Genomic DNA, 22,050 nt, shown 5'->3' with positions numbered 1-22,050 from the left:
TGTTTTGTTTACTTGGTGTACTTAGTAGGGCCTCAGGAAACAATGGTTGAACGAATGAATGAGTGAGAAGACTGGGCTCTGGAGTCTGCCACTTACCAGTCAGGGGAACTGGGGCAAGTTATTTAACTTTTCTCAGGTTTAACACCTTCATCTGGAAAACCACAGTAGTAGGAATTTCTGCATCCTTGAGGGGCTTTGCAGACTTATTAATTGGTGTTTGTAAAGAACTGAACACCGTGCCAGGTACTCTAAAGAAAGAAAAAGCTGTTAGTTTTCATCTTTTTCCTTTCTTTTGGCATGTTACATAGGGCAGTTACTGTATGTTTGCAAGGAATATATGTTTACCTTTTAAGGGACTCAGGTAAACCAGAATTCTTTCTTTTTTTTCCAGGGGATGCAGAGGGCCACTAATGTCACCTATCAAGCTCACCACGTCAGCAGGAACAAGAGAGGTCAGGTGGTGGGGACCAGAGGTGGCTTTCGTGGTTGCACGGTTTGGCTAACAGGTATGGTCTGGAGAGACAAGCCAGTCTATTTCGAAAGCAGTGGTATAGACAGCCTTGAGCCAGGAGTAAGGATACTTACATTTTGAGCTCTGTTCTTGTATCTGGAGCACTATAATATGTAACTGACAAAGTTGCTTAATAATAACATATTTTCTTTTGGTAATTCCTTTCGTTCTTTACAAAATTGCTGTTAAAGGGGAAAAATCAGAATGCAGCTTAAGACTACTTTCTAGTTGATAACTACTGTACATTCTATAAAATTCTGCATGCAAATAGGACCTGGATTCTGCCTTCAAGATGGCTAATAATGTAGACCATATGAAGAGAAAGAATGAGTGGTAAAGAATTTCACACAATCAGTTTCTAATGATTCTTCTTTTGCTTTGGCTTCTGATTGATTCTTGTGTTGATTTTCCCAGAATCTCTCTTTGAAAGGGTAAATTGATCCAGGTTTTGGAGGTGGTTTTAAAAATGATGGATCTTTTTTCACTTCTAAGAGTTTTAAATAACATTTTGTTGCATCTTGCCAATTTACCCATGCTGGAGGACAGAGGGAATGAAAAGTACCCACTGAATTGAGAAGGAGTCTTGAGACTGAAAAGCAAGGCAGGCAGCTCCATGTAATCAGTGGATCAGTTTATGTTATAGGGTAACTTACTCACAGGGTGGGATCTGGCAAACAGTGATCTGGAAGCATTCACAGCTGCACTCTGCACTGCTGAGGGGCCACTGGGACAATTTCATAGTTAACCTAGGGTACGGGGGTACGTGCTTGGAAACAGGAAGTATATTCCTAAGTCACGATTTATGAATGGGTAACTAGTCTTCTGGGCACCAGGAATATATTAGCAAAGGTCTTCATCATTGTTTGGGGACTAACAGAGCATAGAGGCCACCTGGACCTAACGAACATTAATCTGTTAACTACAAAGCCTTGATGACAAAGAAGCACCAAGTTGGCATCAGTTATGCCGACAGCCATACAACCCACTAAAATTTATACCTATTTATTTTCCAAAGGTGGATGAGGGTCCATTTTCCAATGTCTTTGTCAACATGGATATTACCCATCCTTAAAACTTTTGCTGATTGCCAAAAAACAGCATTCCCATTTTCTGTTTTTATAAATTGAAAATTTCAACTGTAGATAGGTCTGTGTGTTTCTGTATGAAAGAAGAGAACATTTTTGAGTTCTTCCCATCTCCTCATTCTTAAGTCTAGATTGATGTTAAATTGTTACATTTATAGTGTCTAGGCTTGTGACACATTCTGTTCCAAATCTTAAATTTCCATAGGTGTTTGTATTTGAGTTCTGTAAGTAAATTGATTCAACCTTACCACCTTCCCGTCAGTTCTTTTATTACAGCATGCCCACTCATGAGCTCTTTCTTTGAGTCAAGTTTTTATGGTCTGTATTTTTTTGTTCAGTGGTTTTTATAAGATGGCTTTCCATTGGATTCTGAATTCCCTGGGTTTTTATGTTGGAGTAATGTTTTAAGAATTCCAGGACAAAGAAAGTATGAACCAAATATATATTTTACCCGGCCAAGTTGTCATAAGAGGCAGACATTTCTACTATTAAATGTTGTGACTAATCCAATTTTTTTTTCTTCTTCTTCTAAGGAGCTTCCCTTTTTTCATCTGCATGCCTGAAGAATTACTTCTTTTTGTATATTTTCTTTCAGAAGTTTTGCTTTTCTCGTTTAGGCCCTTTTCCTTCTGCAATTGATTTTTGCGTGTAGTGTGAGGGACGGATCCATTTTCTTTTCTTTCCATATGGATAATCAGTTGTCCCAAGATGAGGGTATCCTTTTTCTCTGATCTGCTGTGCCAGCTGTCATAGATCAGGTTTCCACTTATGTGTGGATTTGTTTCTGGGAGCTCTGATCTATTCCGCTGGTATACTTGTCTGTTGCTCTGTTATTGCCACACTGTCTTAATTACTATATATTTGTAGAGTCTTGAAATCTAGTGGAGTAAATCCTCTTACCTTCTTCATTAGGAATGTCTTGACTGTTTTTTTTTTTTTTTGGCTCTTTGTATTGTATAAATTTTGTAATAGGTTTAACTAATTCCACCAAAATCCAGTTGGGATTTGATTTGGGATTACATTGTATCTAAAGGTCAATTTGGGAGGAAATTGATCTTTAGAATATTGGGTACTCCTTTTCTTAAACATGGTATATTCCATTTATTTTACCACTAATGATGCTTATAAATACTTTTATCAGATTTTTTTGGTACTTGCTTTATTACAGTGTAGGATATAATCAGTTTCATAAATGTGTATTTGTAAAGAAAATGTGTTCCCCTGATGTGGGCAATATTCTATATACGTTCATCAGATCAAGGTTGTTAATTATGTTGTCAAATTTATAGCCTTCACTTTTTTTTTTGATATTGTTGGAAACGGAAGTCATGATTTCTTTCTTTTTCTTGCAATTCAGTAGCTTAACCAGATCTGTCCAGGTATGGAGTGGTTTGTATGTCATTTTCTTGGAACACTGTTTTTTCTTACATCTTATTTCGGATAAACTTTCTGGTTTTATATTTTTACATTGATTGGTATATGAGTTTCCCAGGGCCACTGTAACAAATCACTACAAACCGAGTGGCTTCAAACAACAGAAGTTTATTCTCTCACAGTTTGGGAATCTGAAATAAGGATGGTTCCTTCTGTCAGCTCTGGGGAAGCATCTGTTCCATGCCTCTCTCCTAGCGTCTGGTTCTGCTGGCAATCCTTAGCATTCCTTGGCTTGTAGAGGTACCACTCCAGTCTCTGCTTTCGCCTTCAGATGGCCTTGTTATAAAGATTTCAGTCACTGGGTTTAGTGCCCACTGTAGTCCTGTGTGACCTCATTTTAATTTAACTAATTACATGCACAGAGACCCTGTTTCCAAATAAGGTCACATTCTGAGGTTCCAGCTGTATGTGAATTTTGGGGAGGACGCTCTTCAATCTAGTACATTTGGTTTCTCTTTGGTATACCAGTTTTCTTTACCTTAGTTTTGGATTATCTGTCTTGCATTATCTATTAATTTTCTCTAACCACTTTGATTTCCTAGCCTTTTTGTCTACGTTCACTATAATCATCTCAGTGAAATTTTGTGTCATTAGTTCAGTTTTCAGCAGTGTCTGTTCTTTGTTTCAAATTAAATATATACATAAACACGTACACATGTATGTATAAATAGACACTTTAATTGTAGTTTAGGTTATCTTTGTGTTTTTTTTAATTTTTATTTTATATTGGAATATAGTTGATTAGGTTGTCTTTGTTGTATAAGAAGTTGATGTTTTCAGTTTTTTTTCCCCTGATACTTAGTGTTCAAGTGGTAGTTAAAAACAACAATAACAAGGAACAGAAAAACCTAGTCTCCCCAACATCCATCTCTTTGTTCAGTCATTGTTGCCATGTAACAAATTACCCAAAACCTAGTGGTGTGAAACAACCATTTTAACTTGCTCACTGTTTTGTGGGTAAGGAATTCAGGAGTGCTCCGCTGGGCGGTTCCCCCCTGGGCCTTGCTTGGTTGCAGTTGTGCTGGCTTGGGCTCCAGTCATCTAAAGCCACAACTGGCTGGGTGTCCGCAATGACTCCCCAGTGGATGCTGCCGGTCAGCTGGGAGCTTAGCTGGCTAAGGCTATTGACAGGAACACCTAATTCTGATTTCTCTAGCACGGTGGTCTCAGAGTATTTGACAGCTGGCTTCTCCCCAATTCAATATCCAAAGAGAAGCTGAATGGCCTTTTCTGACCCAGTCTTGGAAGTCATGCTCATCATTTTCACTATATTGTTTTGGCTACAGGCGACTCCTAAGTCCAGCCCAGATTCAAGGGCTGAGAAATACTCTACCTCTGGGTGTGACAGTGGCAGTGTCACATTGTAAACAAGCTTTCAGTCAATCTTTGGAAAATACTACCTGCTGTACTCATGTTAATATACATTTTTAATGTAGAAACCATATAACACTGTATTGATCCTCTTAACAGATCATCCTTTTTAAAATTGATTTTTCAGTTAGCCTTCTATACTAGCATGTCAAAGTATCAGTACATTAGGTTTCAGTGTTTTATCTCTTGTCTCATAACTATCTTAATTTTTTTTTTTTTGAAATATCTATCTGTGTATTTATATATTTGGCTGCGTTGGGTCTTAGTTGTGGCATGTGGGATCTTTAGTTGCGGCATGCGAGCTCTTAGTTGTGGCATGTGGGATCTAGTTCCCTGACCAGGGATTGAACCTGGGCCCCCTGCATTGGGAGGGCGGAGTCTTAGCCACTGGACCACCAGGGAAGTACCTGTCTTGGTTGTGACTTCTGATACACTCAGCAGGGTGGCAAGTATTAGTGCATAAATGTACTCATGTACTCTTTCCTTTCCCTTTATTCCTCATCGTTCAGTGACTAAACATTGGTAGAGGAAGGTGAAATGAGGATATTCTTTCAAGGTTAATTATATTATAAATCGGATTCCCAGGTGCTTTGGGGAGGTGTTGATCCTGGGATATAGAGGTAACTTTCTAATATTTATTTCACTTACTTTTGTCCTTTCTTTTTCTTTCCTCACCAGAAATAATTTGGTCATATAACTTTCTTTTAAAATTGGCATGCAGCTTTAGAATAGTGGTAACAAGAGGACAAAGTGAATATCTACCCAACCATGTGTAATATTAAAATTGGTTAAGCCTTTGTAGCTCAGTGATTTCTAGGATACCTTCGGGGTTAGACAGAAGTTACTAAAAAGATAAATGCTTGGGCTTCCCTGGTGGCGCAGTGGTTGAGAGTCCGCCTGCCGATGCAGGGGACACGGGTTCGTGCCCTGGTCCGGGAAGATCCCACATGCCGCGGAGCGGCTGGGCCCGTGAGCCGTGGCCGCTGAGCCTGCGCGTCCGGAGCCTGTGCTCCGCAACGGGAGAGGCCACAACAGTGAGAGGCCCGCGTACCGCAAAAAAAAAAAAAAAGATAAATGCTTATTATATTTAAACTACAGATGTTTTTCTAGCTAAGATGTAGTAAAATTTTACAGAGAAATATTAGACAAGGATGTTGCTAAGAGACTGCCCTGAATAATGAATATAATTAAGCCTGTGGTTAAAATTCTTTATTACTTATCCCCCTAACTTTACGTATGGAATCTGTTTGGACCGTTCACTTCTAGGCTTATCGGGAGCAGGAAAGACCACAGTAAGCATGGCTTTGGAGGAGTACTTGGTTTGCCATGGTATTCCATGCTACACTTTGGATGGTGACAACATTCGTCAAGGTCTCAACAAAAATCTTGGCTTTAGTCCTGAAGACAGAGAAGAGAATGTTCGACGCATCGCAGAAGTTGCTAAGCTGTTTGCAGATGCTGGCTTAGTGTGCATCACAAGTTTTATATCACCTTATACTCAGGTATGTGGCTTTTGCGCCATTGCTGTTCTAATTACGTGTATTGAGGATATGGTGTCAGGCAAAGCGAATAATTTAGACACTGACATGTACTTTGAGGCTAAATCCAAATTCAAACAATTAACCTACAGCGTTTTTGTGCCACAACTTCCTGAGTAAATTCGTTTCTGAAAAGCTTGCTATAACCCACACACCCACCGCCCCCCTCAAAAGTATAATCAAAGTTGTTGAACAAGTCAATGGCCAAATTATTTCAAGTTTGACTTTTCAGTTCAGAAATCCTATAATAAATACTCAACATGTATCAAACACCAGGGAGAATCTTAGGTTTCTTAACATGTGTCCTGTCGTGGCTTCTTTGCTCACAATTCTTGGGTTTCATCTTTCATCACACTGTTTCTTATTTTAGGGACCGTAGAGCACTAGTTCACTCTTTTGTATTTCTCTGAAAAAAATCACGTTGTTTCTCACCACGAGAATTTTGTTTCCCTCTGCCTCGAAGGCCCTCTTCTCCTTCCTCTTAGCCTCCCCTCAGCATCCGTTGACACCTGTTCATGCTCTGAGACTCAGGTTGGGTATTTCTTCCTCCTAAGTCTCTCAGGCTTTGTTGGGTACCTGTCTTTGGTGCCCCTGTTATTGTACCATAGCATATTGTTTTATTATAAATACCAGTTCTTTGGTTGGTGGTGCTGATAGCAGCAGTAATAATAATAATGATAATAATCGCAGCTAACGTTGATTGAACGCTTACTGTGTACTGGTAACAGTTTTTTTTGTTTTTGTTTTTGTTTTTTTTTGTGGTACGCGGGCCTCTCACTGTTGTGGCCTCTCCCGTTGCGGAGCACAGGCTCCGGACGCGCAGGCTCAGCAGCCATGGCTCACGGGCCCAGCTGCTCCACAGCCTGTGGGATCTCCCCAGACCGCGGCACGAACCCGTGTCCCCTGCATCGGCAGGCGGACTCTCAACCACTGCGCCGCCAGGGAAGCCCTGGTAACAGTTTTAAAGTGCTTTTATGTGAATTAGCTCACTTAGTTCTCATCACCCAGTGAGGAGGGTGGAGGTGAGGAAACAGAGGTGTCAGTCACCCCACCTCACATGCTCTACGTGGCAGAGCAAGGATTTGCACCCAGACAGTGTCAGTGGAACTTGTGCTCTTGCCCACTGTGCTCTGCTGTCTCTAAACCCTACTGGCTCTTTGAAGGCTGGGACTACATCTGATTTATCTTTATAATCTTGATGCCAAGCCCAGATCCTGGAACACGGTAGGTATTTAGTGTTTGTTAAATGATAGCATAGCCCCTTAGGAAGCCCAGATATGAAAGAACAGGTGAGTTAGTGTAGTAGTTAAACACAGCGGCTTTGAAGCCAGAAACAAGAGACTGAAATCTCGGCTCTGCCAGTTACTGTTAGGACCTTGGCCGATTTACTTAACCTTCCAAGCTCAGATAATACCTACCTCGTAGGGTTGCTCTGAGGATTAGGCAAATCATGCATTCACAGCTTTCAGCATAGTGCCTGATGTGTAATAGATATTCAGTAAGTGTAGTAAATAATAGTGCAATTCTAGTACTGTATCATAAATCTGTCTGGTTACTTAGACTTTTTTTTAAAACAAAAACTAAATTTGAGCTGTAAGGGTTAGAGATAAGTGTGAGACTGAGTGTTAATCATACAGGTTCACTCCTGGCAGGAGTCCTAAAAGGTTCTTTGAGGACTAGGTACTTTTCATTTTCCTGAAACACTGGGATCGGTGTCAGTATGTCAGTTTAAGGTATCCTGAATGATGAAGTGTATGAGAGTTGTCAGAGTTCCTGAATTCTAGGATATAAACAGTTTTCATAGTAATATAGCAACAGTGATTTTCTTGCACTTTCTGGGAAGCTCTGCAACTCTTGGAAAAAGAGAAAGTTAGTAACACCTAATTTGGAGAGCGAGCAGCTGAGACCTGGGTATTGAAAAGTATACGCTGATCTGTTTTTTTGGCTCCGTTGTTTCCATAACACGGAGCAACGCTTTTCTTGATCTCACCCCCAGAAGCACTAAGAATGAAAATGAGGTTCGGACTATGCTTAGGTCATGTCAAAATTCATGATAGGGCTTCCCTGGTGGCGCAGTGGTTGAGAGTCCGCCTGCCGATGCAGGGGACACGGGTTCGTGCCCCGGTCTGGGAAGATCCCACATGCCGCGGAGCAGCTGGGCCCGTGAGCCATGGCCGCTGAGCCTGCGTGTCCGGAGCCTGTGCTCTGCAACGGGAGAGGCCGCAACAGTGAGAGGCCCGCGTACCGCAAAAAAAAAATAAATTAAAAAATGCATGGTAATGTTTGGACCAAATCATATATTATAGGATATGCGTATTCTCTGTCACCACTAACCTTGGGCATCTTGGTTGTAAAAGTAAACCTGATAGTTCTTACCCTTGAAGAGTCAGTAGGTAGTGGGAGCATAGAGATGCGAACAGTTGCAGTATCGTGAGGCAAGTGATTAGGTACATGTATATAAAGGTGCTATGGAAGATTCACAGAGGAAGTGCTGCTTGAAATGCGTCATGAAAGATGAGTCAGTTTTCTCGCAGGAGAAAACTATTTCACAGAGGAGATGCTACAGGATTTGCAAAAGCATGGAAATGTGAGGGACTTAGGTCTTTGGGGAACTGTAGGTAGTTTGTTTTGGCTGCTCTTCCGGATGAACGTGAGGGGAGATGAAGCTCGAGCGATTTGCAGAGGTCTGATGGTGAACTCCGGACTGCTCGGGACTTTGCCCCACAGGTGGTCGAAGTTTGAGATTCTACTGGGGAATAGTGTCTCTGGTGCCTTTGTATTTTAGTGAGGTCACCCTTAAGGCCTGGAATGGGAAGGGTCTGGAGGTAGGAGACTAGTCAGGAGGCTTTTGGAGTGAATTGAGGTATCGGCCATGGGAATAGAAAAGATGGGGCATATTTGAGGGCTCTTGAGCCTGTAGCATCAGTGGAACGTGGTGCCCGGGTTGATTGCTGAATTTGGGGGTGAACATGAAGGATGGTGCTTTCAGAAGAGAAGATGGTATGATTGAGTTAGAAAATATAGGGTAGGAAGGGAGAAGATGACTGTTTGATTTTAGCTGGGTTAGGTTTGAAATGCTGGTGGCGTATCTAGGTGAAGATGACCACTAGGTCATTGGGAAATTGGTTCTGGAGCTCAGGAACGTTGTGTAGAATTGAGATAAAGATTTGGGAATCAGGGGCTTCCCTGGTGGTGCAGTGGTTAAAGAATCCACCTGCCAGTGCAGAGGACACGGGTTTGAGCCCTGGTCAGGGAAGATCCCACATGCCATGGAGCAACTAAGCCCATGCGCCACAACTACTGAGCCTGTGCTCTAGAGCCTGCAAGCCACAACTACTGAGCCCATGTGCCACAACTGCTGAAGCCTGTGCACCTAGAGCCCGTGCTTCGCAACAAGAGAAGCCACCACAATGACAAGCCCGTGCACCGCAACGAAGAGTAGCCCTCGCTCGCCGCAACTAGAGAAAGCCCACGCACAGCAACAATACGGGTTCGTGCCCCGGTCCGGGAGGATCCCACGTGCCGCGGAGCGGCTGGGCCCGTGAGCCATGGCCGCTGAGCCTGCGTGTCCGGAGCCTGTGCTCCGCAACGGGAGAGGCCACAACAGTGAGAGGCCCGCGTACCGCAAAAAAATAAATAAATAAATAAATTTAAAAATTCATGGTAATATTTGGACCAAATCATATATTATAGGATATGCGTATTCTCTGTCACCACTAACCTTGGGCATCTTGGTTGTAAAAGTAAACCTGATAGTTCTTACCCTTGAAGAGTCAGTAGGTAGTGGGAGCATAGAGATGCGAACAGTTGCAGTATCGTGAGGCAAGTGATTAGGTACATGTATATAAAGGTGCTATGGAAGATTCACAGAGGAAGTGCTGCTTGAAATGCGTCATGAAAGATGAGTCAGTTTTCTCGCAGGAGAAAACTATTTCACAGAGGAGATGCTACAGGATTTGCAAAAGCATGGAAATGTGAGGGACTTAGGTCTTTGGGGAACTGTAGGTAGTTTGTTTTGGCTGCTCTTCCGGATGAACGTGAGGGGAGATGAAGCTCGAGCGATTTGCAGAGGTCTGATGGTGAACTCCGGACTGCTCGGGACTTTGCCCCACAGGTGGTCGAAGTTTGAGATTCTACTGGGGAATAGTGTCTCTGGTGCCTTTGTATTTTAGTGAGGTCACCCTTAAGGCCTGGAATGGGAAGGGTCTGGAGGTAGGAGACTAGTCAGGAGGCTTTTGGAGTGAATTGAGGTATCGGCCATGGGAATAGAAAAGATGGGGCATATTTGAGGGCTCTTGAGCCTGTAGCATCAGTGGAACGTGGTGCCCGGGTTGATTGCTGAATTTGGGGGTGAACATGAAGGATGGTGCTTTCAGAAGAGAAGATGGTATGATTGAGTTAGAAAATATAGGGTAGGAAGGGAGAAGATGACTGTTTGATTTTAGCTGGGTTAGGTTTGAAATGCTGGTGGCGTATCTAGGTGAAGATGACCACTAGGTCATTGGGAAATTGGTTCTGGAGCTCAGGAACGTTGTGTAGAATTGAGATAAAGATTTGGGAATCAGGGGCTTCCCTGGTGGTGCAATGGTTAAAGAATCCACCTGCCAGTGCAGAGGACACGGGTTTGAGCCCTGGTCGGGGAAGATCCCACATGCCACGGAGCAACTAAGCTCATGCGCCACAACTACTGAGCCTGTGCTCTAGAGCCTGCAAGCCACAACTACTGAGCCCATGTGCCACAACTGCTGAAGCCTGTGCACCTAGAGCCCGTGCTTCGCAACAAGAGAAGCCACCACAATGACAAGCCCGTGCACCGCAACGAAGAGTAGCCCTCGCTCGCCGCAACTAGAGAAAGCCCACGCACAGCAACAAAGACCCAGTGCAGCCAAAAATAAATTTTAAAAAAAAATTGGGGAATCATTAACTTTATTGTTGAAACCTTGATGAAGTTGAGTGTACAAAAGAGTATATAGAATGAGAAGCGAGTCACAGATGGAAACTTGGGGAACACCTTCATTTAAAAGGACAGTTGGAATAGTAGGATCACGACTTAATCACTCTGCCAGATACTAAGGCTATAAAGCTACTGAAATTATTTCAGTATATTGGGATGAGATCTGTGACAGAGGTATATGGTGGGTACTCTGAGAACCCAGCAGAAGTGAGGCCTCAGTCGGCCTGGACATGAGGGTAGGCTTCCTGGAGGACTTAGCATGGAGCTGTGCTGTGAGGGACACATTGCTGTAGCCAGAGGAGAGAGGTGGAGTGTTCTTGGCAGGGGGGATGGCAAAGGCATTAGGCCCAAACAGCCTGGTAGACCAGGCAGGTGTTAATTATCAATAGAACATCAGGTGCAAAACTGAGAATGGTGGGGCCAGGTGGAGAAGGCCTCACGATTCACACTGAGAAGCTTGGGTTTTACCCTGATGGTGCTGGGCAGTCTCTGAAGAGTTTAGTGACGTGGTTGAATTTGCATCCTCTGTCATCCTGGGGACAGTGTAGAGTGTGGCTTTGAGCAGGTCAAAGCTGGAAGCCAGCAGATGTATTAAAAGGGTGTTGTCCAGGCAGGAAAAATGAGGTTGAACCAGGAGCTAGGGAAGAAGTGCAGACTGGGTTAGTGTAATGTCTAGAGGTAAAATCTGAAGGACTTTGTGACAAAATGCAGGGGGTGGGACAGCAAAGGGAAGAAACCAGAACAACTCTGGGGATTCAGGGTGAGTATTGTCGTCATCCCTTGATTTGGGCAGTATAGGTGGGAATGCAAGCTTGGGAGAAAAGAGAGTGGGTTCAGTTTTGGACATGTTAAGTTTGAGGTACCTGAGAGATCTCCATGTGGGAGTATTTTGGAGGAAGTTGGAAAGGTGTGTTTAATTTCGGGAGAGGTCAGAGTTCAGGCCTGAGTGTTGGTTTATATGCTGTAGTTTACAAAGTGAAAGCAGTTGAGAAAAGTGCTCAGGGACTGTGCAGTGTGAGCAGTGGTCTCCTGGTAGAATGTGGGCAACACCAGTGCCGCATGGGAGCCTGCATAGGAACGACCGGGGAGTAGCACGATTTCAGTACACAGGGTTAGTAGTATAAAATGTGGCAGAATGGCCTGGAAAGTGCCAGGATTGAGGGAATTTTTGTATGATTTGTTAGCTCATCTCTTTTTAATGGAAGAGAGTGACTTTCACTTGTTTGTTGCCAGTGGAGAAGTAGGAGGTTGAAAATTCCAGGTGCAACAGCAATAATGGATTGAGCAAGGTTCATTATCAGGAAGGGGATTTTTTTTTTCTTATGAACAATTTTTAAGAGTTACTTTCCATTTACAGTTATTACAGAATATTGGCTCTACTCCCCATGTTGTACACTACATCCTTTAGCTTATCTTACACCTAATAGTTTGTACCTCTGACTCCCCACCCCTATGTTGCCCCTTCCCCCCCTCCTACTGGTAACCACTAGTTTGTTCTCCATCTCTGTGAGTCTGCTTCTTTTTTGTTATATCCACTAGTTTGTTGTATTTTTTAAAAATTTATTTATTTTATTATTATTTTTGGCTGCATTGGGTCTTCATGGCCGCGCGTGGGCTTTCTCTAGTTGCGGCGAGCAGAGGCTACTCTTCGTTGCTGTGTGCGGGCTTCTCATTGCAGTGGCTTCTCTTGTTGCAGAGCACAGGCTCTAGGCTCGCGGGCTCTAGAGCGCTGGCCCAGTAGTAGTGGCTCACGGGCTTAGTTGCTCCACGGCATGTGGGATCTTCCCGGACCAGGGCTCGAACACGTGTCCCCTACACTGGCAGGTGGATTCTTAACCACTGCACCACCAGGGAAGTCCTGTTGTATTTGTTTAGATTCCACATACAAGTGATATCATACAGTATTTGTCTTTCTCTGTCAAACTTATTTCACTTAGTATAATGCCCTCCAAGCCCATCCGTGTTACTACAAATGGCAAAATCTCATTCTTTTTTATGGCTGAATAGTATTGCATTGCAGAGTAGGGGATTTTGGATCCGTGAAGGGAGGAGCGGCAGGAGGGAAGGAGATAAAGGTGGGGGATATAGGTAAATTATATGGCAGAGGGGAGATTGAGAGCGTTCGTGTCTGGGGATTTCCTTTTCTTTTCTTTCTTTCTGTTTTTTGGCCATGGTACACGGCATGTGGGATCTTAGTTCCCTGACCAGGGATTGAACCCACGCCCCCTGCATTGGAAGCACAGAGTCCTAACCACTGGACGGTCAGGGAAGTTCCTGGGGATTTTCTTTTTGAAATTAGAAGTGTGGCCATCTGATAAGAGTGGAAGTAGGCATAGGTTGAGGGGCCGTAAGAAAGGTGGTAAATGATAACATGAGCCATGTGGGGATAGGATGGAGGAAGGTGCAGGGGCTAGCTTTGAAAATGGTGGCACTGCCTTGTCTATAGAATATGAATGTGGAGCCTGCGTTTGAGAACAGGAAGATGAGTGAATCCTCAAGGGAGAACTTGGTTTCAGTTAAGACCAGAAAGAAGAGTTTCACTTACAAAGGAAGCAGTGTTCCAGAGAGAGTTTAGGCCGAGCAGTGAAGGTATTAGCAGAGTTGGGGGTTAGGAGCCATGCAGAAAAGTAAAGTTTTGGAAATGCTAGAGATGTGTAGCGGCTGCAGGGGTTTGTGTTTGGCAAGTGAATAAACTAGCCTCAGGTTTCTGAATGGATCCCTTGTGAAGTTACTTTCACGCTAGCTCAGGCTGAGGTTGAGCCTGTTGTTAAGAGAGAGGCCTGATGACTGACATCTGCATTTAAGCTGGACTTTGGCTCAGCTTTCTCGTAAAATTTAGGTGAAAGTTTTAATGGGGCATCCATTGTTCTCCCTCCTGGAACTTGCCAGTATCTCAGAATAGCAGGCCTTGCAATTATACTCCAATAAAGATGTTAAAAAAATAAATTAAAAAAAAATCCTTAATGGAGAATGGGTGTGTTAATCTAATAATTTCTTGGGTTTATTCTTTTTCAGTTTATATTTTCAAAATATAAATTAAACTTTGTCTGTTGTCCACTAACACAGCTGAAAAGCACTTTTACTTGTCCTTGACATTAATATAGTACCCTTGATTCATATGAGCACTCTTTATTACGTTTCTGTATGTGCCTTTTTTCTAAGGATCGCAACAATGCAAGGCAAATTCATGAGGGTGCAAGTTTACCTTTTTTTGAAGTGTTTGTTGATGCTCCCCTGCATGTTTGTGAACAGAGGGATGTCAAAGGACTCTACAAAAAAGCACGGGCTGGAGAAATTAAAGGTAAGTAATATTTTTTTCCCAGTTTTCTTTCCTTAGATGTTTCATCTTACCATATCTGAGACTGATAATCTTTTCTAAGAGATGGAAGTTTTCGAACAACTTGGAGCTCCTTGAGAAGAGAAAGCACGTCTTGTTACACTGTTGTATCTCTCAGGCCTACCAGTAGTACCTGGCACTGTGTACACTCAGTATCATCAATCAGGTTGAAATCCTACTCACAAGGCAGTTTTAGAGGATTGGGACTTTGGGAAGCCTATTTGGTATAATTAGGTACCTAGCATTAGATTGGCTATTAGTTGGATAGTTGCTGCCACTTCTGTTCTCTTTGTTCCAGTGAAGATGTAGGACATTCCATAGCTGCTGGGAAAAATGCCTGAATTATAAGCATCTTGAGAGCAAGGAAAATGTCTCATTCTTATTTATATCATAGTGCCTGGAATGGTCTGAAATTCATTCTCTGTATGATTGTTGCATTAGATTAAATTTCACATATCTGTGATTTTATCAAAGTACATACAGCTTGTATTTTCGATTTTATGGTCTGCTCCCAGAGTTTCAACTATAATGAAAATTTGGACATAGAAAGAGACATTTAGAACCCGTTCTGCTGTCGCCCTTGATACCAGTCATTCTGTTTATCTTTTAGACATCCTTCGACATTAGCCCTGGTCTATTACCGGTATTATTATTAACAGTAACAGAGGGCACGTAGGTTCAGCATTGTTTGGGATCAATTCATGCCCCTAACTTTTGTTTGCTTTCCCAGCAGGGAGTGTGATAGCCTCAGACTCCAGGAGCTCCCAGGAGCTCTAGGAAGTGTAGATTTTAGCACCAGCTTCTGGCCCTAGAAAGGAAAAGGTGGAACAGGAAGGAAAATGCTTGTTATTCTGGGCTCTTCTGTTTGGACCTGGGAGCCCATTAGCAGTTGGGGCAAGTTCCACTGGCCGTGGTGAATCTGGTTCTTTGGGCAGGGCTCGTATCCAGTCTTGGCCATCATGGAGACTCAAGTTTCACCTGTTAAGCCTGTACTTTCTTGACTCAGTGAGGATAGGCTGCCTGACCTGAATAATGTATGACAACAGGAGGGAAAACAGTTTATCCATTTAATTTCTAGGTCACCCTCTCTCTGTTGACGGCCAGTGTGCACTTCTGCAAAGAGAAGCAGAACAGTGTGTCCAGGATCCTGAAGTCTGAATCTTCTACTTATTTTAACTGTAGTTGCTTTTGTTGTTTTTGCAAGGATGGATTGGTGAGGGAGGTGGATTTGTTTGCTCAGCTGGAGTAAGCACCCTGTGAGCCAGGACAACATCTTTACCGTTTTTGTATTTTTAGAATTTAGCACAGAGCGTGGCCCAAAGAATAATACTTGGTATACACACACACAGTAAATGCTTCTCGAATGGATTAGAAGGTGGAGTGGAAATTGGATGTTCAACACTTTGATCAATGCTTTCTGTTTGCAAGGTTTATATCTGGTGCTGGGGATGCAAAGATGAATAATAAGACTGAATCCAAAATACCTTGAGTCACTTACAGTTTGCATTCTGTTGCTGGGAATGTGCTTGTATTAGTTCAGTTTTCTGTGTTTTACTTGTTTACCAGGTGTTTCGTAACTCCTTTGAATAGACACTGATAAAATGTTCTTAGGTTAATGTATACTTGTGTGCATGTGTGTACACACGTTTATTTATTTTAGGTTTGCCATGGTTCTAGAGTTCCTGACTGGACAGTTTTCAAAATCATTTACTCACTGTAAGAATGGTGCTTAAAAAGTTTCCTACCAATGCTATTTCAGAGCCTTGATGGTAAACATTTCAGGGACAGGTGAGATTGCATACATTCAGCAGACTTCAGGCTTTTATAGGCCTTTATATGGCATTTACTAAACTGGAAATATATGCCTGTGTCAGCTACTCTTAAATACCTGGATTATTTTCATGAGTAACGCTCAAGTAGTTATTATTTACTGAAATATAAACGTTTTTCTCACAGTATACATTTACTGTAATCACTTATGGGCTAAATTAACTAGGAAGAGACTTCCTGGGCTTTTAAAATGTTAAACCAAGTCTTCTAACACAGTGATCCTCAAAGCTTTGCTGCAGATAAGCATTATCTGGTGGGACTTAAAAAATCTAGTGCCAAGGCTGTACCGCAGACCATTGAAATCAGAATCTCTTAAGGGTGGGACCCAGTGATTCCAGCGTGTAGCCACATTTGAGAATCAGAGCTTAAGAACTAGTGTTTTAACCAGGTTTGTTTTTTCCCCACCTATTTTACTGTGACTCACCACTAATACTGTTGGGAATATTGGTAATGCAAAAATTTCTTCTTGGGTTCAGAACTTCATGTGATACTTAAAAATACGAAATAGAAAAAAAAAAAAAAAGAAATAGATGGGCTATAGACTTGTAGTGTTTATTTTAAAGCTTTTTAGTAATGATTTTAAGTTCATGTTGACCATTCTAACCCAAGAATGACTTGGCATTCCAAGGCAGACAGACCTCGAATGACTTAGGTATGGAATAATATGAAAGACAGGAATAGCATATCTTCAGCTCAGCCAGCCCATTCTGTGGTTAACATCATGTGTTCTTTCTCTTCTAGGCAGTTCCACGGTAGCACATGTACAGATAGGGAAAATCTAAATAGTGGTTAATATCTAAATTGGTTACATTTGATTGTGGAACATTTTTGGTAATATAACAGGATTCCTTACTTATGTTCTGCTTAAGCTAATAGTAGTTAATCTGTCTTGCCTGAACACTTAATGTGATGGCAGAAGAACCCTGCAGAGCTTCAATTCGGCTGTAGATAATCCTGGTGAATATGATGGACAGATTGACTTGGCGTTGGTTTTTGCACTGAGAGGGAAAGAAATCCTGTCGAGTTTGGATTTATGCCCAGGGTTTCGGCACTATATCCTGTGTTCCTGTGGAGAAATTGGATGCTCTGGATTACTTGGTACTCATTCCTGTTTTCTTCACAGGCACTGTAGGCATTTACTTAACAGAAAAAAGGAAGGGTGATAGAAATATCATCCATCTTCATTATTGGAAGATTCCAGATTTGCAAATGTGCCTATTCACTAAAATTTGTTACCCCACATCCATATACCCACAGTGCTTTGGCGGTCACTTGTAGACACTTTTGTTACCCCACATCCATATACCCACAGTGCTTTGGCGGTCACTTGTAGACACTTTTGTTACCCCACATCCATATACCCACAGTGCTTTGGCTGTCACTTGTAGACACACACAGAGCAGCAAAATTTTAGTCACCCGGAATATACATTCCCAGCTGAAGTTGAACAAGGCTTTTGTGTTTCAGCTCTCATACTGTAAAGAAGTGTCCTTTTTTTTTTTTTGCGATACGCGGGCCTCTCACTGTTGTGGCCTCTCCCGTTGCAGAGCACAGGCTCCGGACGCGCAGGTTCAGCGGCCATGGCTCACGGGCCCAGCCGCTCTGCGGCATGTGGGATCTTCCCAGATGGGGGCACGAACCCGTGTCCCCTGCATGGGCAGGCGGACTCTCAACCACTGTGCCACCAGGGAAGCCCAAGAAGTGTCCTTTTGATGGCCTGTTTAGTGCCATGTGTTTTACTTTTTTTCTTTTTCTTTTTGTTGGGGATTTTGCTGTTTAGAATGGCCCCCCTGGCACAGTGCTGAAGTACTGTCCAGTGTTCCCAAGTGCAGGAAGACTGACCTGCCTTGTGGAGAAAATACATGTGTTAGATTAGCTTTGTTCAGACATGAGTTCTGGTGCTGTTGGCCATGAGTTCGGTGTTAATGAATCAGCACTATATATGAAATAAGGTGTCTTTAAACAGAAACACTCATGAAACAAATATATTAATTGGTTGACAAAAATTTGGTAACTAGAGGCCCACAGGAAACCAAACCCACATTTCTCCTAGAAGCAGTGGTTCAGTATTCACTAATTTTGTGTGTGTGGCAACTTATTGAAGAGAACTACTGCGAATAAGAAGGATCGACTGTTTGTATTCAAAGAAGAAACAAAAGTTTAATTAGAAATCTTCTCCCAGGAAAGAAGTTTCAATATTATAACCCCGTAACTTAGAAGGGGCAGCATAAATATGAACTTCAGCATAGCAGAGACTTGCACTGAGGAAACAAACCTATTTTAATTTCCACTCCCTCTATTATCTTTTACCTTTTATAGGTTTCACTGGGATTGATTCTGAATATGAAAAACCAGAGGCCCCGGAATTGGTGCTGAAAACAGACTCCTGTGATGTAAATGACTGTGTCCAGCAGGTTGTGGAACTTCTACAGGAACGGGTAAGAGGAGGTCCAAGAGGGAATCCCCAGAGAATAATTATATCCATCTCATAACATTCCCCCTCCAAAAAAAGGATGGTGGTAATATGGAGTAACATTTGTATTTTATATTCTTTTTTTTCTTCCAATTTTATTGAGATATAATTGACATACAGCATTGTATAAGTTCACAGTGTACAGCATAATGATTTGACTTATGTACATCACGAAATGATAATCACAATAAGTTTAGTGAACATCCGTCATCTCATATAGGTACAGAATTTAAGAAATAGAAAAATTTTTTTGTGTGTGTGATAAGAACTCTTAGGATTTACTTTCTTAGAAACTTTCATATATGACATACAGCAGTGTTAATTATATTTATAATGTTGTACCTTACATCCCTAGTACTTATTTACCTTATAACTGGAAGATTGTACCTTTTGACTGCCTTCATCCAGTTCCCTCTCCCCCCACCCCCTACCTCTGGTAACTACAAATCTGATCTCTTTTTTTGTGAGTTTGTGTGTATGTTCATTTGTTTTTGAAGTATAATTTATAACACTGTGTTAGTTTCTGTTACACAACATACTGATGTTTTATATACATTTCAAAATGATTACCATAATAAGTCTAGTTACGTTGCCACAAAGATATTACTTAGTTATTAACTGTATTTCCCACACTGTATATTTCATACTCATGACTCATTTATTTTGCAACTGTAAGGTTGTACCTCTTAATCACCCTCACCTATTTCTTTCTTGCTCCCCCAGTCCCCTCTCTTCTGGTAATCTTTTTGCTATCAGTAACTCTGTTTCTGTTTTAAGTTTGTTCATTTGTTTTGTTCTTTAGATTCCACATAAAAGTGAAATCATACCATATTTGTCTTTCTCTGTCTGACTTATTTCACTTAGTATAGTATCCTGTGGGTCCATCCATATTGTCGTAAATGGCAAGATTTCATTCTCTTTTATGGCTGAGTAATATTTCATTATATACATATACCACAACTTCATTCATCTATTGATGGGTACTTGGGTTGCATCCATTTCTTGGCTGTTGTAAATAATGCTGCGTAGGGGTGTGTATAGCTTTTCTACTAGTGTTTTCTAATACCTAGGAGAGGTATTGCTGGATCATATGATAGTTCTATTTGTAATTTTTTGAGGAATCTCCATACTGTTTTCCATAGTGGCTGCACCAATTTATATTTCCACCGATAGTGTATGAGGCTTCCCTTTTCCGCACATCATCGACGATACTTGTCATTTGTTGTGTTTTTGTTAATAGCCATTCTGACAGGTGTGAGGTGTTGTCTCTATAGTGGTTTTGATTTGTATTTCCCTGATCATTAGTGATGTTGAGCATCTTTTCATGTGCTTGTTCACCAACTGCATGTCTTCTTTAGAAAAACAGATCCTCAGATCCTCTGCCCATTTTTTAATTGGATTGTTTTTTTAAATTTTTTTGCGGTACGTGGGTCTCTCACTGCTGTGGCCTCTCCCATTGTGGAGCACAGGCTCCAGACGCGCAGGCTCAGCGGCCATGGCTCACGGGCCCAGCCGCTCCGCGGCGTGTGGGATCCTCCCAGACCGGGGCATGAACCCATGTCCCGTGCATCGGCAGGCGGACTCTCAACCACTGTGCCACCAGGGAAGCCCTGTTTGGTTTTTTTGATGTTAGTTGTGTGAGTTCTTTGTATATTTTGGATATAAACCCCTTACCAGCTATATCATTTGCGAATATCTTCTCCCATTCAGTAGGTGGCCTTTTTGTTTTGTTGATAGTTTCCTTTGCTGTGCAAAAGCTTTTTAGTTTGATGTAGTCCCATTTGTTTACTTGTGCATTTGTTTCCCTTGCCTGAGGAGACATAGCCAAAAAAAAAAAAATACTATTAAGACCAAAGAGCATACTGCCCATGTTTTCTTGTAGAAGTTTTATGGTTTCAGGCCTTACATTTAAGTCTTTAACCCATTTTGAATTTATTTTTGTATATGGTGTGAGAAAGTAGTCCCAATGTGATTCTTTTTTTTAAAAAATTAATTATTTTTTCTCACACACACATGCTCCGTTTTATTTTTACAAGAGGTAGACTGACACCAAGCATTGTAAATGGATGGCCACAGCAAAAGCAACAATGAATGTAATTACCAAACACGAAACACACTCATACTATGTCATAATATTGACATTCAGTCCAGTAATCCTCCACTGTAACAGCTCCTTTACTTTGCAGTGAAAATTGATTTGTATATTTTTTGCCTCTGAGTCCTTGTGGGATGTTTTTTTTTTTTTTAATTCAGACAGAAAGTCACAAAAATTATAATCATCCTCATCAGTTCACTCAGTCCCCTGTAATTAATTTTTTTTTCATCTTGATCTTTTGTTAGCACTTTTATGAATTCATCAGTTTTTCATTAGAGTTCTGAAAATGCTTATTCATTCAGTTCAGCAATATAGTCAGTTACCAGAAACCTGTACCTGTCAGTCTTTTCCATGAATTCCTTGAAGATGAAACCCTTTTATAGGAACATTTTTGCAAAGGCCTCAGAGTACACCCAGAACTGTCTGTGAATGACAAAAGACTTAAAAATGACCACGGTTAAAGATTTGATGAAAGTTCATAATAATGCAATTGACAAGGAAATTTAGTTATTTCTGAGATACACATTTTAAAGTAATAACTAGAATTATGACTTATAACATTATACCAGAACATACAAGATTTTTAGAAATTTCATGAAATGTCTGAAACATTTATATTAACATATATCCATACAAATAACCCAATGAAAGTTTAGTATTAGTTGTTCTGTTTGTTTTTTTATACTGCAGGTTCTTATTAGTCATCAATTTTATACACATCAGTGTATACATGTCAATCCCAATTGCCCAATTCAGCACACCACCATCCCCACCCCAACGCAGTTTTCCCCCATTGGTGTCCATATGTCTGTTCTCTATATCTGTGTCTCAACTTCTGCCCTGCAAACTGGCTCATCTGTACCGTTTTTCTAGGTTCTACCTACATGCGTTAATATATGTTATTTGTTTTTCTCTTTCTGACTTACTTCACTCTGTATGACAGTCTCTAGATCCATCCACATCTCAACAAATGACTCAGTTTCGTTCCTTCTTATGTCTGAGTAATATTCCATTGTATATATATATACCACAACTTCTTTATCCATTCTTCTGTCATTGGGTATTTAGGTTGCTTCCATGACCTGGCTATTGTAAATAGTGCTGCAATGAACATTATCGTGTGTGTGTCTTTTTGAATTATGGTTTTCTCTGGGTATACACCCAGTAGTGGGATTGCTGGATCATATGGTAATCCTATTTTTAGTTTTCTAAGGAACCTCCATACTGTTCTCCATAGTGGCTGTATCAATTTACATTCCCACCAACAGTGCAAGAGGGTTCCCTTTTCTCCACATCTTCTCCAGCATTTGTTATTTGTAGATTTTCTGATGATGCCCATTCTAATTGGTGTGAGGGGATACCTCATTGTAGTTTTGATTTGCATTTCTCTAATAATTAGTGATGTTGAGCAGCTTTTCATGT

General features: G+C 41.5%; 1 protein-coding gene across 1 annotated transcript in view; it reads left to right on the top strand.

Annotated features, from left to right (window-relative positions):
- LOC112397690 (bifunctional 3'-phosphoadenosine 5'-phosphosulfate synthase 1-like) overlaps positions 1-18,498 on the top strand; it is a gene marked incomplete at its 3' end in the record, with an annotated part of 29,988 nt that extends 11,490 nt beyond the window's left edge. The window contains exons 2-5 of the mRNA XM_024741962.1: positions 392-506; positions 5,668-5,903; positions 14,056-14,194; positions 18,380-18,498. Of these exons, the coding sequence (XP_024597730.1) occupies positions 392-506; positions 5,668-5,903; positions 14,056-14,194; positions 18,380-18,498 (609 nt within the window). The remainder of the gene's footprint in view (positions 1-391; positions 507-5,667; positions 5,904-14,055; positions 14,195-18,379) is intronic.
- Positions 18,499-22,050: the final 3,552 nt, after the last annotated feature.

The sequence above is a fragment of the Neophocaena asiaeorientalis genome, unplaced genomic scaffold, assembly GCF_003031525.2.
Source record: "Neophocaena asiaeorientalis asiaeorientalis breed wild unplaced genomic scaffold, Neophocaena_asiaeorientalis_V1.1 scaffold534, whole genome shotgun sequence".
NCBI lineage: Eukaryota > Metazoa > Chordata > Mammalia > Artiodactyla > Phocoenidae > Neophocaena > Neophocaena asiaeorientalis.
This window is presented reverse-complemented; position numbering and strand designations above follow the sequence as displayed.